The following is a 16776-nucleotide window of genomic DNA, read 5'->3' on the forward strand; positions in this document are numbered from 1 at the left end:
GGTTAGATGGTTCCTGTTTATCTTTAAAACACACAGGAAATCAGTTTTGAGGTGAAACCTTTTTCTTTTACATCACAGGTGATAAAGCAAGGCCTCTCTGCCAGCTCTTTACTGGACAGAGGACTTCAGCTGATGGGAGAGAACAACAGGTATCATTTTCAGACATCTCACTCTAAGATCTACAATAAAATACAATCAAGAGAGAGTGCTCTCGTATTTTTATATCTCAGTATACTCAACAGCACTGAAGTAGCAGCTTATGCAGAGTTTTTAAATATTGAAATTAAATGCATGACCAGATTGTGTTTTTGTTCCTCTACAGCACACCATACACCCCACTGGATAAGAGGGCCATGGAGAACACGGATGAGGACACGACGACTGATGACTGGACTCTGGAGCAGCCCTTAGCTCAGACAAGGACCACCGCCATCGTGGAGGTGAAGGGAGCCATCAATGTGGTGCTCACGCCTCTGGTGGCTGAATCCCTCGACAGGTATTAACTACATGTCATGTTTTTCAAGTTCTTTAAGCTCTTGCTATGTCCACATTTAAAATGTTGTTTGTTTAAAACTAGATTTTCCTTTTTTTTCATTTTGAAAAAATATGGTAAGAAATCTAAAATCACTTGGCCAACACTCAGTTTTTCTCACCCTATAAATTTTTATTTAAGGTTTTTTCTAGCCTGAAGCTGATATCTGTCCTTAGGCCTATTTAGTCCCGATGCACATTGCATTCTGGATGTAAATTTCTGCTGACAGCCCCTGAGTCTGGTCTTCGTTCTCTACCAGTGTGAATATCTAGCTTGCCATGGGCTAACAGTTCCAGGTTCATGGTGCTCTTACAGGCTCTTGGCTAATGCAGAGTGTAGACAGCTAAACAGTAGCTCCAAGGTTGAAGAGAGGCCACACTTAAAGTACTGACGCAGTATATTTGATTTATTCTTGGAAAGGGCGATTTTTATTTCTGAATCAGTTCTGATGAACAGTTTTTCTCAGTGAAGTTTTTAGTAATAAAACCAAAAAAATCCCCAAAAATTCTATTATATTAAAAAGTATTGTTTTATTGCAGCTGTGTGTCTGTTTGGTCTCCTTAGGTACATTGAGTCCATGGTCCACTTTGCCAGTATCCGCCATCCTGCAGCCATTCTGGATGACCTGCATGGGAAAGTCCTCAATGAGGCCTATCAGATCAGCAAGTCCACGGTCACCGAGTCTGTAAGTAAAGCGGTGCACGACAGAGGAGGGAGCAATGGAGCTCGATTTGTTAATACCTGTTATCTCAAGAGTTTGGTCGTTTGTGTGTAACATTTAGCATATGGAGAACATACTTGCTATTTCCATTAGGTGCACTGCCACAATCAATGTTGCAGCTAATCATTGACATATCCCATATTGACAATTTTTAAAAATCTACTTTTCTTGTGTTATATTGAAAAATAATAATTTTATTGTGTTTTTTCATTTAAAACACAGTGGCATCATGACAAAAAACCTGGCATTTAAACAGTTAAAATCTGAAAATTAATGAATATGAAATTCGTGATTACAGCTGATGTTGGTTAAAAAAAATAGCTCAGTGAAAATAGAAATTATTATTCATGTATGATATTTTTTAGAGCTTGATTTTGAAAAGCACATTTTGTGCGCAGAGCAATACGAGTGTGTGTAACATTAAAGTGGGCCGTAAGGGTTAACAGCCAGTGTTTGATAAGCAAATCAATTTAATATTAGTTAAATTAAATCACATGGGAAAGCTTTGATTCCTGTAAAAGTGTCAAACACGTCACTCATTCATTTATAACATAAGTGTTTCTCTTAATGTACAGAAAATGAATATCTAAATGGATTTTCTAAGCATTTTGACATTTGACAGAAATCAGTGTCTCAGTTTAAAAGCAGCTTTGTTGCCCAATGCCTGATGCCTCCTCCTGTTTTGGATCTGGATCCACACAGAGTCAAACCGGCAAGCAGGAGCACAAGCTGTCCAAGACAGAGGGCACGACCCCCGGCTCCCTCAACATCACCCACGGCCAGACAGACCTGTCCATCAAACCAGATAATGTGAAAATCAAGGGCCTCCAAGCCAACGTCTCCATCCCCAAGGTAAGACCCCGTGACCCGGAATAATGAGAGGCCAGCAGAGCTCCTCTGACTGCGCTCTGATGACGAGCAGGCACCGAATCATTAGCTCTGCTGGAGATCACTTTACATTTCAGCAGTGAATTTACAGTAAGCTCAACATTAGTGTATATGAAATGTACTTACAGCATCTAAACCATTCAGATTCTTTTGTTTTTATATCGAATGGAAGTTCAATTTTCATTGCAAACAGACTTTGAGTCGAAACATAATAAATTTCTTTCATTTGCAACTGTTGCAATATTGATTATTCTATTGCCTTGTGTATATCTTCATATAGAGAAATGCCAAAGCAACAAACAGTATACTAATCCGTTTTCATCCCTGCGGAACAATAATTTGTCTTTTTGCGAGAGATTCTCGTGGGCATTTCCATTATTGATGTTCACAGCATCCAGCATTTTTAAAAAAGTTTTTTTATTGGAGAGCAGTATCAGACAGCACAGCGGGGTTCAGTTTGGTTTAGTTGTCGTTTTGTTTGGTTCTCTCCTCCTGCAGGTGAACCTTTGCCTCCTGCAGGCGTCTGTAGAGGAGGGGTCACCGTCCTGCTCCAGTAAGTGTGTCACGCATGTGTCTCTGGTGGCGCTGTGCTTCGACAGGATTGCCACCCAGTTCCGAATGAACAGGTAACGCCCACCCACTACTCCTCATGTCATTGTGCGCACGCATAGGTGTGTGTGTGATTGTGTGTGTGTGTGTGATTGTGTGTGTGTGTGTGTGTGTGTGTGTGTGTGTGTGTGTGTGTGTGTGTTTGTGTGTGTGTGTGTGTGTGTGAACAATGACTTCGCTTTTTGGAATATTAATGCTCAGAGCAAATGTGTCTGTTTTACATGTCTTAAAATGCATGCTACTATATATACTTGCGGTTGTTTAGATATAATTTTTTCACCTCAAGAACCAATCCAGAGATGTGGTAATCTTTGGGAATTTGGGAATAATTCACTTAGATTTTTATTCTTTGATTCATATCTAATTCTCATTTCCAAAATGTTATATGTGATTTTTCTTTGTCTGAACAAATGTGTTGAAAGCAGAAAATCAACAAATTCTATTTATTTGAATCTACAGCACTGTCATGCATTTAAAGCTTGGGGAGGCAAAATCTTAAAAAGGCCAAACAGCAGAATTTGGAAATACAGGGAGTGAGGTGGTTGGCACGCTCTGATTCAAGGCTGTTGCTAATGCTTGCTATATAGACATGACGTTGAAGCTGCAGCTGTTGTCTCAGAAGGCTTTACTATTTACAACATTTTCTCTCCATCAGTGAAACGCTTCAGCAGTAGACATGTTTTGTTTAATTCACTGTCAGACTCTTTTTTAGACTCTTTTTGATAAGTTGGTTAAGTATTAGTTTTTAGGGTTTTTTTTTTTAAATTTTGTTTCTTTTTTGTTAATTTGGAATAAACAGAAAAAACATTCACATACTCCATCCCTCCTGAAACACATAACAAAATCTTTCTCTGTAAAAGGAAACATGAAGAAAACATGTTTGGATGAAAACAAAAAGTTAAAATAAAATAAATAAGTGATAATAATAATTGAAAAAAGAGAAAAAAAAACATCTACTTACACAGCACTGCTAACATACTTATCTTAATATGAATTTTAGTTTTTTCGTTTTGCTTTCTTTAGGTGAGGCCCTTAGAAAAGCCCACTGCAGGTGTCTACCTCATCAGCACATGTAAACTGATATAGATCCCTTTACAACATTCTTTTTTATATCTTAAGTGCGCAAATAAATCTACTAAAACTAAACTTTCTGGAATGACCTGATTGGCCAAAGTCTCCCGTCACAGATAGATTTTCTAAAGTCTGAAAAGAAAGCTAAGAGGACAAGTTTTCTCTCAGACCACTTTAATTACAATATGCCGAAAGTTTATGCTGGGATTTTTGCCCTGTGATGCCCAAATCAAACGGCCCATCTCAGTTTTAATGTGACCGCAGCCAAGCACAAGTACAACCTTTCTTTGTCCTCTCTTCAGGGGCATTGTAGAGGAAACACCCAACACCACGGAACATGGCCGACCATCAGTCATGCTGGAGAAGTACGCCTCAGCCACCAAAATGCAGCCTCAGTCTTCTGGCTCGCTGCGCTCCAACGCCGGCATCGAGAAAGGCAAAGAGATAGCCGCCAGGCTCAACATCCACAGGATCCACAGCCAACTGCGAGGCCTCGACTCCACTGGTTGGTTCAGTAGGACGGCAGCTCTGTTTGATCTAATGTGCCACTTTTAAAGTGGTGCACTGACCTTTTACATGACCTACCAGCTGTTAGTCAATGTAGTGTACTAGCTGTCCCTGACAGTGTGTCAAAGTGCCCTCACCTGACCTGCAGTTCTAAGCATACGTTTTTAGACACCACCTCCCCCCCTTTTTTTTGCGTCATTAAGAACTTTTTTGTCAAAATGTCAAACTTCACAACTCCTCCCCCAGAGTGTCTGACCTTCTGAGTCAATAGAGTGGCACTGGAACTTAATACAAATCTACAATTAAAATTCCATAATTCATTTATTATACTTCAAATGCAATAGGGTTTTTAAGGTGCAATAATTCTTTTTACCGCTGACCTAACTGCCATATTTGGTGCAATTTTTCAACCACAGCATCCCTTTGTGCAATTGTTCATATATGCAATATTCTGCCAACTCTTGAATTTAGGCCATATTAACATGTGACACATATTGTATATATTCTTATTATTATGCTGCCATATGTTTATCTCAGTTGCACACATATTTATTATATTTTGAACTTACTAGTTACTATACACTAGTTTTATACATTGCATTGTAGCATAACACAGTTTTATATTTTTACATTTTATTTTACAGTTTTACACACTTTATACATATTTATAATTTAAATATTCACATTAGTGCTAATTGTCTATTACTGACATTTATAGTTTTACACATTTACATACTCTGCATATTATACATACTTAATTTTCTAAAATATTTACATACTTACATCCAAATGCTAATTGTTTGCTATTACTGTATTTCTATTTTTATAAGCTTTTTGCTGGTACTTATTTCTGCTTGCAATTCTCTATGCTGGCATCAGAGTGACTGTAACAAACCACAGTTTTGCTCCGGGGGTCAGTAAAGTATTTCTTGTTCTAAGAGTGAAGCTCGTGAGGTACATTCTAAGAGTTTTGTTGTTTCTGCTCCTTTTTATAGACATTGGCACGTGTGCCATCACAGCGATCCCTTTTGAAAAGTCCAAAGTGCTGTTTGGTCTTGAGGAAATGGAGGAGTTTTCAATGGTGGATGAAACTGATGCCCAGAACACGGCAGCAGATCTTGGTCGTTCGGCGGCGTCTCTTGAGAAATGGGGCTGGATCATGTTTGAATGTGGCATCGAGAACCTCACGGTCAAAGGTAAACACATCCCAGACTCTCTGAGGAGTCCTTACCTGTGAGTTACGTCAAGAGGAGTGAAGGAATTTTTTGCACAGGTTTTGTGAGCGTGTTACGTTTTTTTGTGTTGCAGGGGGCCGTCAGTCAGGGGCCATTCTTTACAATTCATTTGGTGTGATGGGACGCTCAGACACTGGAGGGAAGACGGGGATGTCCAAGTCCAACGGTTCGACAGGCTCTCAGACTGGCAGCGGTTACAGCACCGACGTCTCTGATGACAACCTGCCGCACGACACCATCAGCCCGGCCTCTGATGTCAACGAGCACTCAGACTCAGACGACCAGGTGAGGAATACTGATTTTTTTTTGTTGCTTTTGCTCAGTTAAAAGACAAAAAAATGAAACAAAATTATGTTGGAACCAATGTAAAACCTGATTGAACAGGGTCCCTGCAGATCCTTAAGAAGTCTTAAAAGGTGTTGAATTGATCAGTCGAAAAATAAGGCCTTCATTGGTCTTAAAATGTCTTGAATTAATTTTTCATACGTCTTAAAAGTGCAAAGGTATAAAAAGGAATGACTTTATGAATTGTTTTTTTCTGACATTGTTAAATCTCAAAATAGTAGGTAACTTTAAAAAAAGGGCGAAAAATCACAGAATATGACATTGCTGTCACCCAAAAGTCATGTTTTATATTAAAGTGAAAATCTGGGCAAAAATTCTGGTAACTGGTGTCAGCGTTACAGCGTTAAGTGTCATGTGCGTCACAGCAATTGCAAATCCCTGCTTGGTTTTGCATATATTTTGGTTTATTTCCTGTATCTAAAATTTAATTTTGCAAACACACACATATCACTCCCTATTGCGAGTCTTTGATTCAGATTTTAGCAGTTGTCTTGCTGATTAAGAGTGGTTGTGATAAGTATCAAAAAAAGGCATATATTCTTAATAACCAGGTTGAGCCTGATCAGAGCGAGAACAAAGAGATTAAAGTCATCAAACAAGGAAAGATCCACTCTGATCTCCCAAATAAGCCATGATGGCAAATCAAAGGTGTAGTCAGGCTGACAGTGACATGTTGTTGCTGGAATCACAGAGAAAAGCAGGAAATCTGGAGCTCAGTCTGATCCACCTGTTGACTCCTGTTCTCGTGCACTCTGTAGGATGAAGGAGTGGAGTCAGATGACCTGAAGAAAGACCTCCCCCTCATGCCTCCGCCCCCTGACTCCAGCAGCATGAAGCTCACCATCAGAGAGATCTGGTTCAGTTTCGCTGCTCCAACTAACGTGCGCTCGCCCTCACAGGCCATCTCCAGGTACGACTCTATCACACATTTTAGACGTACAGTTACGGTAAGACAAACCGTTGAACACACTTAAACAAAAAAAAAAAAACACCACATCGTTAGACCTTTTTTGTTAACCCTCAAAATGCACAAATTGAAATTGTAAGTAAAAACAGGCCTAATGGACACACGTCAAGTAATGTACAGCAGTTCATTTAGTTTCTGTGTCGGACTTCAGCCTGCTTCTCCAAAATGGGGGCGTGCTGACTTACATCTTCTGTATGTAATACACTGATTATGGATAACTATTTCATGCAACCCACCTCAAAAAAAATCAAACTGGCCCTGTAAGTGTCAGTGGTGTGGCAGCGATACTGTATTGAAAGTACAATATCATCTGCGGGAGCGCTGTTATGAAAATTCTTTCCAGCTATTTAAAAAAAAAAACAAAACAACTTTTGTGCACCTTGGCAACTGTCTGCGTCAGCAACTGTGCTGCTCTTGTCAGCCTCACAGTTCAGGTACATTCTGGCTGTTGTAGTTTCCATCTGAGTTTTATTAGAAGCCCACTCATTGATTGCAACACATCCTGTGTCTGCAGAATAAAGAAACCAAAATCAATTCCTAACCAACTCGTCAGATGAAACATGGCAAAAGTTATTGACATCGTGATAATACATTACATTTAGCATTTGATCTGAAATAGGAGGAAAAAAGTGTTTCAGGATATTCTGATCAATAGTTATTATAAGTTAATCAAAGATCCTCTCACTGTTGTGTTTACAGACAGCTGAATCTGCTCAGCACAGCCACACCTGCCATCGGAGCCTGGTTAGTTCCCATCGACCAGCTCAAATCTTCTCTACGCAAACTGGACATGGAGGGCACACTGCGCGTGTGTGCTGTGATGGGCTGCATCATGACAGAAGCGCTTGAGGTCAGCAATAGACACAAACAAGAGATCACATATAAAAAATGTCCTCTGAATCACAATTTTATCAAATCAAAGCTTTGACTCCACCAAGCAATTCAGAACAGTTTAGCACACCTTTGGATACCTTTGATACCTTTGAAACGTACCCATTTTTCGTCACCCTTCTGTTAAGGTACCTAGCACCCAGATCCTGAGTTACAGTCAGTGCACACACCAGCTATCTTATTTTTATTTTTTTTATGTCTGTTTATTGTTTTTTCAATTATTAAACAGCACAGATTGAAAATAGATTAAACAATATGCAGAAGAAATGTGAGGAGTTCACATATTTAGATACAAGTCAACAAAAATGTAAAATGCAATAGAAATGTTAATTAAAATACAAGGTTGCTTTGCATGATAATTATTGACACCACACTTAAGCTCATAGCACTTGCATTAAGTTGGCAGGATTGCTACTGCCTGGCTTCTACATGGTTAATCAAGGGTTGCAAAGTCTTATTAAATCAAACCAGCTATTTTTAAATATCCCATTGAGAGAGACTCACTGCAGCCCGCGGCTCCGCTCTGTGGACAGTAAATAGGCTGCAGACTTCACTCTGTATCACCAGTGAACAAGGAAATACAGTGAGTGCTGCTGGGAGGAGCAGTGAGTGACCCCAACCCCACCTACACGTTAGAGTACTGTCTGCGGTGGAAACGCTGCACAGATCCAGGGTCTACGTACCTTTCAGTACTGAAGGAAACGCGGCTCAACTGTTTCTATCAGCTTGCCCAAAACTCAATTTTTTCTTGATTTTAAGTGCACTTGTTCTAAATCTTCCATTTTTCCTGTTTTTGTCACTCCCCCAACAGAAAAAGAGCATACACATCCCCATCCGGAGCAAGTACAACCGTGTGACTAAACGGGCTCGCTACCTGTATGAGAACCCCTCCTGTATGCTCTGTAACATCCTTCACCGCTATCTGCAGCAGGCCGACTACTCTGTCATTGAGGAGGCTACCATGGTCAGTGCAGTGCCTGGATCTGTTCTCTTTAATTACATCAATTTTTAGGAAACTCTCCAACCTGACCACTTGTAGTTAAATAGCCCCTTAAATGTATATGGTGTCATTTGGACTTACACAAAAGAGCCAATTATTTTAAGTGGTCTGAAGTGCTTTTGGCTTCACTTTGCTGCTTTAATTAATCCGTCAGCAGTGGCACTAATCCAGTTCTTCTCCTTTCCATCCCAGAATGACGGGGTTCCAGCCCTAGTGACTCTAAAAAAGGGTCTTGTCGCTTTGGCCAGACAATGGATGAAATTTATAGTGGTGACTCAGGGTTTCAAAGCTATTGGTCTGATGAGGCCCAATCAGCTCGCCAAACCCAAGGAGCCACAACAGAGCCTGGGTGAGACCATCTTGGGCCTGGACAACGGCGCCGCGCTGGCGAGCGACACCAGCGCTGATGGAGCTGAGTTTGAGTTTGACGCAGGTGCGAACTTCCAGCTTTCAGTTGTTTCGACCCTCCCGTCTGTTAGCACAGATGGACTGTAAAACTCCTCACCCCTACATCTCAGTGTTTACACTGATTTAATTAGACTGTTATCACTTACTCACTGATAGAAATGATGCAATATGAATGTTCAGACCTGACTTTTGCAGCAGTCGTCTGGTTTTTGGAGGACTTTTATTTGATGTTGTTTTTGTGAAGCCACAGTGAGTGAACACACCATGCTACTGGAGGGAGCCTGCAGTCGTCCCCCACCAAAAGAAGCAAACTCTGGGCCTGTCAGCGGAGTGGAGATCATGAGGAAGCTGTCCAAGTCCCACACACACAACGAGTCTGCACTCAGGATAAAGGTACCACTCTCAGTATGTTTAAGTGATGTCAGAAAAAAGTCAAGTTATTGTGTTATCCCGACAAAACCGTACTTTTGAAATACATGTAAACATGTGAGTCCCACTGAAATTGGACTAAATCAAATTTCTCAAATTTGGACTGACACACCCAGATTGGAAGTCGAGCTATTCCGTCATGCAAACACCTTACTTGGACTTTAACTGGACTAGGTGTTCTGTGCCTCCTTCGGTGGTTAGGGTAGGGACTGTTCTTTATTTATGAGGGGGTAAGGGGTGCTGCAAGACATTGTTACATTAAAAAAATGTAAGCACAAATGTAAGAGGGATAGGTGTTTTTAATTTTGGCTTAGGTGAGTGACATACAGCTTAAAAAGGTTGATGGCCTCCTCGCTGTCCTGAGAGAATGTTTCTGTCCAGTGTTTGTTGCTGTGGCACGGCTTGTGTCTCAGTAACCTAAATGGTCAGAAATCTGTTGAGTGTTTATTTTTGTTATATGCACATCGTTTGGGGCTGATTACTCTTCATTAATAAATTGGCTTTGTGCTTGTGGGGCTTTGGTTTCACTTTGCAGTGATCAGTGTGGCTTTAGTAAGCTCTGCAGCAGTCTCTCCTCTGCTCTCTCCAAGTGGGGCGGAGAAACACCATGCGTGATAACTGAAAGCAAAACACAAGACTCTCACACTGAGCTGGGAAAAAACAATTGCTTATAACTTTGGTAAATAAACAGTCTAATACTGCATTTTTGTCTATGGTGTGTGGTGTTTTGCTGCGAGCGGAGCTCAGCCGCTGCTCTTAAGTTCAACAGAGAGGAAAGACAGACAGCTTGGTGGAGCAGAGGAGACGAAGGCTGCACTCGGCGATGCTCTGCATGAAAGTAAAAACATCTCTGTGACAACTGACAAAAAATGAAGGAACGGATGCTATAAGCTAAATATTCCCAATCCTGATCAGTCAAAAAAATGCCTTGATCGGCCCCTGATCTGCTGTTTAAAATCGGATCAGGACATCCCTACTGGAGATGCTTGATATACACAGGTGTGAACGCCAATGTGTCTTGGCTGTCAACTTGTCATTAGATCACTGAGGCGCATGTTAATAGCGGGTGTAAACAGGCTCTTTGTGTCTCAGTTGTCTGTTGAAAATCATAACTGCATGAGACTGTACTGGTACACATGCTTATACACATTTCTAAACCTCTAACTACCATCATTTGCATTACTGATTAATCTGTTAACATTTTATAGACAAACTGAGTGAAAACAATTGTCAAATCCATCCATCAATCAACTAATTGATTAATCGACTGTTTCAGCACTGCACATTTTCATAGCTGTTCTGTACCGCACTGTGTGTAAACTCGATTGTGGAGATAACAGTATGCAATTTGCAGCCTAGTTATCCAGTGAGAGAGAATTTCACGGGTTTTTCAAAGGACATTTTTGCAGCAACAAAAGGTGTTGGCGAGGGTTATTTTACTTTTCCCAAAGGAGGAGGATTACATAGTGAGCTATCAGAGAAACAAAGATGATTTATTCTTGTTTGGGGAATAGTCTTTGTCCTCTCCTTGAGGGTATGAACTGTGGTGTATCCAACCCTGAAAAACACTAGTTTTTGTACAGAAAGTGACATTTAGCAGCAGACAGTGCTGTCCCCTCTGTGGTGTGAAGGTGATTCCACTGTTGGAGAGTCAGGAGGGATCAGAGCTGGCACTGAGTGGAGAGATGACATTTTTCCTCTCTCTGACAAATTAAAGTAATACTTCACTTACAAATGATTATTTCTATATAAATTAATCATCCCGTGTTAAGTCGAATTCGGAAAAAAAACAAATAACCCAAAAAAGGTGAAAATTCTTCGTGAATTAAAGTTGTAGGGGTTCACATTTAAACTATCTCAAAACTTTCATACAACTCTGGCAGTTTAATCCAATTCTTATTTATACATTCATTTGTTCCTCCCAAACACAAACATTGTCAAGTTAGCAGTCTACACAGATTAGTAGCACACCTGTACAGTTTATGAGGAAGTGTTTTAAATCGCAAAAGTTTTTGCAAAAAGGCAGATGTTTGGGATTACTGGGCATTAGAGTTGTGACGATTTCTGGTTTTGCTGGTCCGGACCGGTTTTCGAACCTAAACTGGTTTATGCAAACTGACTAATTGGTTCGATTTCTGCAAACTGACTGAATCAGCATTTGTCGTTGTGTCACTTTAGGCAATTTTAAAGTAGCCTAAGTTCAGTAGCCCACTTGGTAGAGTGGGCACCAATGTACAAAGGCAATGTCCTTGCCGCAGCAGCCAGGGGTTCAGTTCCACCCTTAGCCCTTTGGTGCATGTCATCCCCTTTCACACTATAGCTGTCCTGTCTAATAAAGGCCAAAGAAGCCCAAAAAATAATCTTAAAGAAAAAATTTCACACCAGCTGATCCTTATTGAGCTTATACGACCACATAAATGAGACTTGGATTATTCTGCACGAGTTGTGTGATCGTTTGCAAACAGATGTTGTGGTTTAGTTTTGCTGTTGTTTAACCTGGATGCCATTTGTTTCAATTTATCAAGAATTTTCTCAGTTTTTGTATTCTTTGTTCACCGTGGAGGCATGGAAAAACAAAATTTTCCCCACAAGTTCAGTGTATCAGGGTAAATAATCGCTTCACAAATGATCATTTAGGGGATGAAGTATTCCTTTAAACTCTGCATATTTGTTTATAGCATCTTAGGGTCTGCTATTCAGCTCTTTTTCTTTTTTTAAAAAAAAAAGAAGTATTACATCAACTCTGGACTATTTCCATAATGGATCTTGGCTGTCGGCATGTATCCCACTCATCTTTGAATGATAAAAAGCCACAGGCGGTGTTACAGTGTGAACACGATCTGTACATTTGTCATACCCAGGGCTCCCATCCATACCAGTCGCTGAGCTACACCAGCGGTGACACAGCAGCTGACTCACCGGCCCATGTGAGCCGTGCAGGCCTGCCAGCCAAGGACAGCCCCAGGAAGGAGAGCCTCCTGAGTAATCTGACAGGCAGCTTTCGCAGTCTGCACAACCTGCTGGAGGGCATGCCCCAGAGGAGCGAACCGTCTGCTGCCGCTGCAGCCAAGAGCAGCTCCCTCACTCGCACAGGTATACAGACCGCCATTGTGTTAACCACAGGATATGGAAGGTTCTGGTAACCACGGAATAGTGTTCTTCTGATTAAAACATGGAACAGCGCTCTTGTCATTTTTGCTGCAAGGCTGACCTCTACCGTTCAGTCATGTGAAGAAAAACACACCAAAAATAGAGTCACAGTCTCTGTGTTTGTGTGTGTGTGTGTGTGTGTGTGTGTGTGTGTGTGTGTGTGTGTGTGTGTGTGTGTGTGTGTGTGTGTGTGTGTGCGTGTAGTGTGAGGGCTTAAAAACTGTACCAACCCTGTCTTTTTTCATAACTTTTATAAGCCCCAAATTTAAATTTACATAACTACATGTGCCTTGATGATGAAAGATGAAAAAGATCCGTGAACAGCGGTCAGTGTCTGTGTGATATCCTTTTTTTTTTTTGTAGTCTGTTCCATGATGTAATGTGCTCTCAATCTCTTTCTTCTGGGGCTCAGGAAACAGTTTAGGGACAGACATGCTGACGGAGCACCCGCTGCTGTCGGAGCCCTCTTCCGTCAGCTTTTACAACTGGATGTCCAATGCTGTGGGCAACAGGACAGGGGCTGTAACCCAGGACTCGCCAGTTAACCGCTCCCAGCACAACAGCCTGCAGACAGGTCAGACTCAATGGGCTCAGGGTTTGCCCAGGAAAGACGTTTTCTATTTAGCAGATCCTAGTTGCATATTTATTAAAGGGGAACTTCAGTTTTTTGCAACCTGGGACATTTTTTTTTTCTTTTGTTGTGTCTAAGTGATTTACGGACACCACAACTTTTTAAAATTGGTCCGATATTGAAAGAAAGGGCAGTAGCCAGGAAATAGGCTGCAACATAACCACTAAAGGCATGAGTGTACTGTCAATTTTTGTCCACTGAAAGTGCTTCTTTTTGCCACTGACAGGCTCAGATTGTTATTGTAAGTATCTTAAAATATTATGGAAAGGATCCCAGCAGAGTTAGATCTTCACACTACACTTCATTTTAAGTCAAAAGAAACAAAATAAAGCTCACAATAACTGTCTTTATTTGTCTTTTCACTGTTCCATAAACCACCAACTCTGGTTTGGTTGAAATAAACCCTTAACCCTTTCAAAACCTGCATCGAAATCACCTTTCTTGTGCTGCATTCAGATGCCTTTCACAGGTTTTTATAACTTTGTACCCTGTTCAAATTGGCTTGATTTATTTTAAAAACAGGGACAAAGGGGCAATGAGCAAATTGGCAAGAAATGTCCTGCACATTGCAAAAAAATAGTCATTTAGGGTATCATATTTAAAAAGCTAGGGAAACATTTCTAAAGCTAAACTGTATTAATAGTTATTATAAATATATATTTGTAATTATTTTGAGATAGTTATTATTCAAGTCGATTCCTTGTTTTCTTTTTTTTATTTTAGGTTTTTTGTGTACTTGTTTTTACTCATTTCTTGTTATTTTTGTGTCTTTGCTTCTTAAGTTGCTCAATACCGTCTTACCATGTTTTTCAAAGCAGTCAAATGTTAACCCACCCAGTTAGATGTGAACATTTGCAAGCTCTATACAAGCGAAAATTACTGTTTTATTAAATGTAGTCTGGTGGGTTTGATGATAGCAATTTCGGGGTTGTTTCTGGTTAAACAAAAGGCTCTTACTTTCTAACAAAAAGGTCTATCACTTGAGGGATCCTTTCCATAATGTTGTCACACTTAAAATACATTAATTATAATAACAATCTGAGCCTGTCAGTGGCAAGAACAAGTACATTGAGTGGGTGTAATTGACAGTGCATGCATGCACTGAGTGGTTACATTGCAGTTGTTTTGCAGCTGTTGGCTGAAGCAGTTTCACCCAATATTGGACCAATTTCAAAAATGATTGTTCCCATTTGTCAATCAGACCATAAACCTGGGAAATGGGACCAGGTTGAAAAATGCGGAAGTTACTCTCTCATTTTGTCTATTATTAATTTCTGTGGAATCTTGGGAACATTTTTTTCTCTTATTAAATGTTTTGTTATAATGATGTTCAAATTTATGCTAATCGTTAACACTTTCTTGTTTCAGCTAGCACTGTAACTCTAACAGATCTGAGGTCAGTTAAATGTCCATGTAATGTTGCTGTTTTACTAGACCAACCGGATTCTCCTGTCAACCACTACCAGTACCAACCTCTACCAACAGTTAACAGTCCAGAAGGAGGTCTGGGATTGTTGCTCAGTGTTGTGCTGATGGTGTTAGTGAACTAGTTAGCTAGCTAGCAGTTAGTTTGTCCCTCATTGTTAGTTTAATAATCACCTTAAACTCTGTGTTAATCTCTCCTGCAGAAATATCTGGAAACAGTTGCCAGAGTCTGTTCAGTAGCAATCACCGAGGTATGAAATGACAATCATGACTGATTGTTAGAGGCACCATCGAACGCGAGCATAGCAAGTGGCACACACAGCTGTCAATCATCATATTAAAGTCCCTTATTATAACATCAAATAACTAACTAAAACCAGACTTATCAGAAAAATTAACACTTGAACGAAAAGCAGGGTGAGAAGAACCACCCTAATCCCTTGAAAAATGTGCATATTGGCTGGATTTCTTTCAAAAAACAATTTTTGATTTTCTAAATCTGCTTATTTCTTTCAATTTGTGGAACATGTCTGACAAGGCATTCTATTGCTTTTATTTTTTTCCAATTTAAAAAATAGAAAGAAAAAAAGAAATTGCACCAATTGAATCAGGCTTTAAATGTTCAAATACTTGTGAAAGGCATCTAAAAGCAGCACAAAAAAATGATGTCACTCAAGATTTCAAAGGGTTAAACACGGCTTAACTGATATAATATCAGAGTAAAGTGTTTAATGGCCTATTAAACTCTGGAGTCTCTTGTAATGGCGCTTCAGTCCTGCAGCCGCGTTACTGTGATGATGGACAGATCATGTCGTTTCCTCGCTGTTACCTTCCTGCCAAACATTGTGTGAGAATCAGAGCGTGTTGGTGGAATTTAGCAACCTGCACTCTTTGTTCCTCCCTCGCAGCGCTGCTCTGTCCCACCCTCTGTTCCTCTGTGTTACAAACAGCTGCTCTCTGCACTTGTTTCACCCTCCCTCAGTAGCACTTTATTGTTGGGAATAACATACTTGAGCTCTGAAATGATACATCTTACCTTGACAAATTTAGCAGAGCACTTCTGATTGTGTGGGAACAATTATACGTGTGAGAGTTTGGATTTGCGCCCTTGGCCATCAGCTTTATCTCCTCAGCCAGGTGTCAGTCAGTGACAGCGCAGCAAATTAGCCACAACAGTTCCTCACAAACAAATTAGGAGAATGTGATGAGGCTGTCCAAATCACACATAAAATGGCCATAAAGTTCCCCCTCACACTCCCTGTGATGTGCTGCCTTCCTTTTAATTCACTCAAACGTCTTTATTATGGCCAGGCAGAGTGGTAAAGTGTCTCGTCCCGCAGCACTCTACTCACTCACTGCTGCTTATATTTACATGTCAAGTACCACACTGCCACTGAGCTGCTCTGCTGTGAACATACCCTGCAGTAACACACAGCAGCAGCTCCAGGATGTTTCTGTTCTAACGCCACATGTATCCCAAACCTTCCTTCCACACCCTTAGGTGGGACGTGTAACCTGCCCACAATCCCCTCGGCGTCCGACTTCAACACAGTGCTTTCCAGCGATCAGAACACCTTGGATGGGACCCACTCCCAGCACTCCCAGCACAGCACCAGCCAGGACGACATGGCCGACATTGAGGAGGGCAACCTGTGTCCTGCTGCTGTTCAGCTGGCCGATGCTCAGGTGCTGTGAATACAACTGTGTGCATTTCTCTGTCATTTGTTGTGCCCGCGTCTGAATTTTCACCCCATTGCAAACTAATATGACGTCTGCAGCTTAGTTCTTTATGCCTACACACTGGTGATAGCGGAGGCTGGAAGCTTTGTGTTTTCAGGGTTTTTGTCCATCCATCCCATTCTAAATATCTCAAGCACGCCTTAAAGGAATTTCTTCAAATTTGGCACTGACGTCCACTTGAATTCGAAATCCTCAAGGTTACTGTGACCTCGCCTGTCCCATTCTTG

At 40.8% G+C, this 16776-nt stretch overlaps 1 protein-coding gene across 1 annotated transcript in view; it reads left to right on the forward strand.

The window, feature by feature from the left end:
* Positions 1-16776, forward strand: part of bltp1 (bridge-like lipid transfer protein family member 1) — a 115094-nt gene that overhangs the window by 43199 nt on the left and 55119 nt on the right. The window contains exons 31-46 of the mRNA XM_088087779.1: positions 79-149; positions 323-496; positions 1097-1217; positions 1956-2105; positions 2640-2767; positions 4124-4326; positions 5324-5524; positions 5637-5848; positions 6667-6818; positions 7575-7725; positions 8578-8730; positions 8959-9199; positions 9419-9567; positions 12465-12696; positions 13166-13327; positions 16311-16495. Coding sequence (XP_087943905.1) covers positions 79-149; positions 323-496; positions 1097-1217; positions 1956-2105; positions 2640-2767; positions 4124-4326; positions 5324-5524; positions 5637-5848; positions 6667-6818; positions 7575-7725; positions 8578-8730; positions 8959-9199; positions 9419-9567; positions 12465-12696; positions 13166-13327; positions 16311-16495 — 2685 coding nt within the window. The remainder of the gene's footprint in view (positions 1-78; positions 150-322; positions 497-1096; positions 1218-1955; positions 2106-2639; positions 2768-4123; positions 4327-5323; positions 5525-5636; positions 5849-6666; positions 6819-7574; positions 7726-8577; positions 8731-8958; positions 9200-9418; positions 9568-12464; positions 12697-13165; positions 13328-16310; positions 16496-16776) is intronic.

This window comes from Plectropomus leopardus, chromosome 14 (genome assembly GCF_026936395.1).
Source record: "Plectropomus leopardus strain MGB_pleo_1.0 chromosome 14, ASM2693639v1, whole genome shotgun sequence".
Classification (NCBI taxonomy): domain Eukaryota; kingdom Metazoa; phylum Chordata; class Actinopteri; order Perciformes; family Serranidae; genus Plectropomus; species Plectropomus leopardus.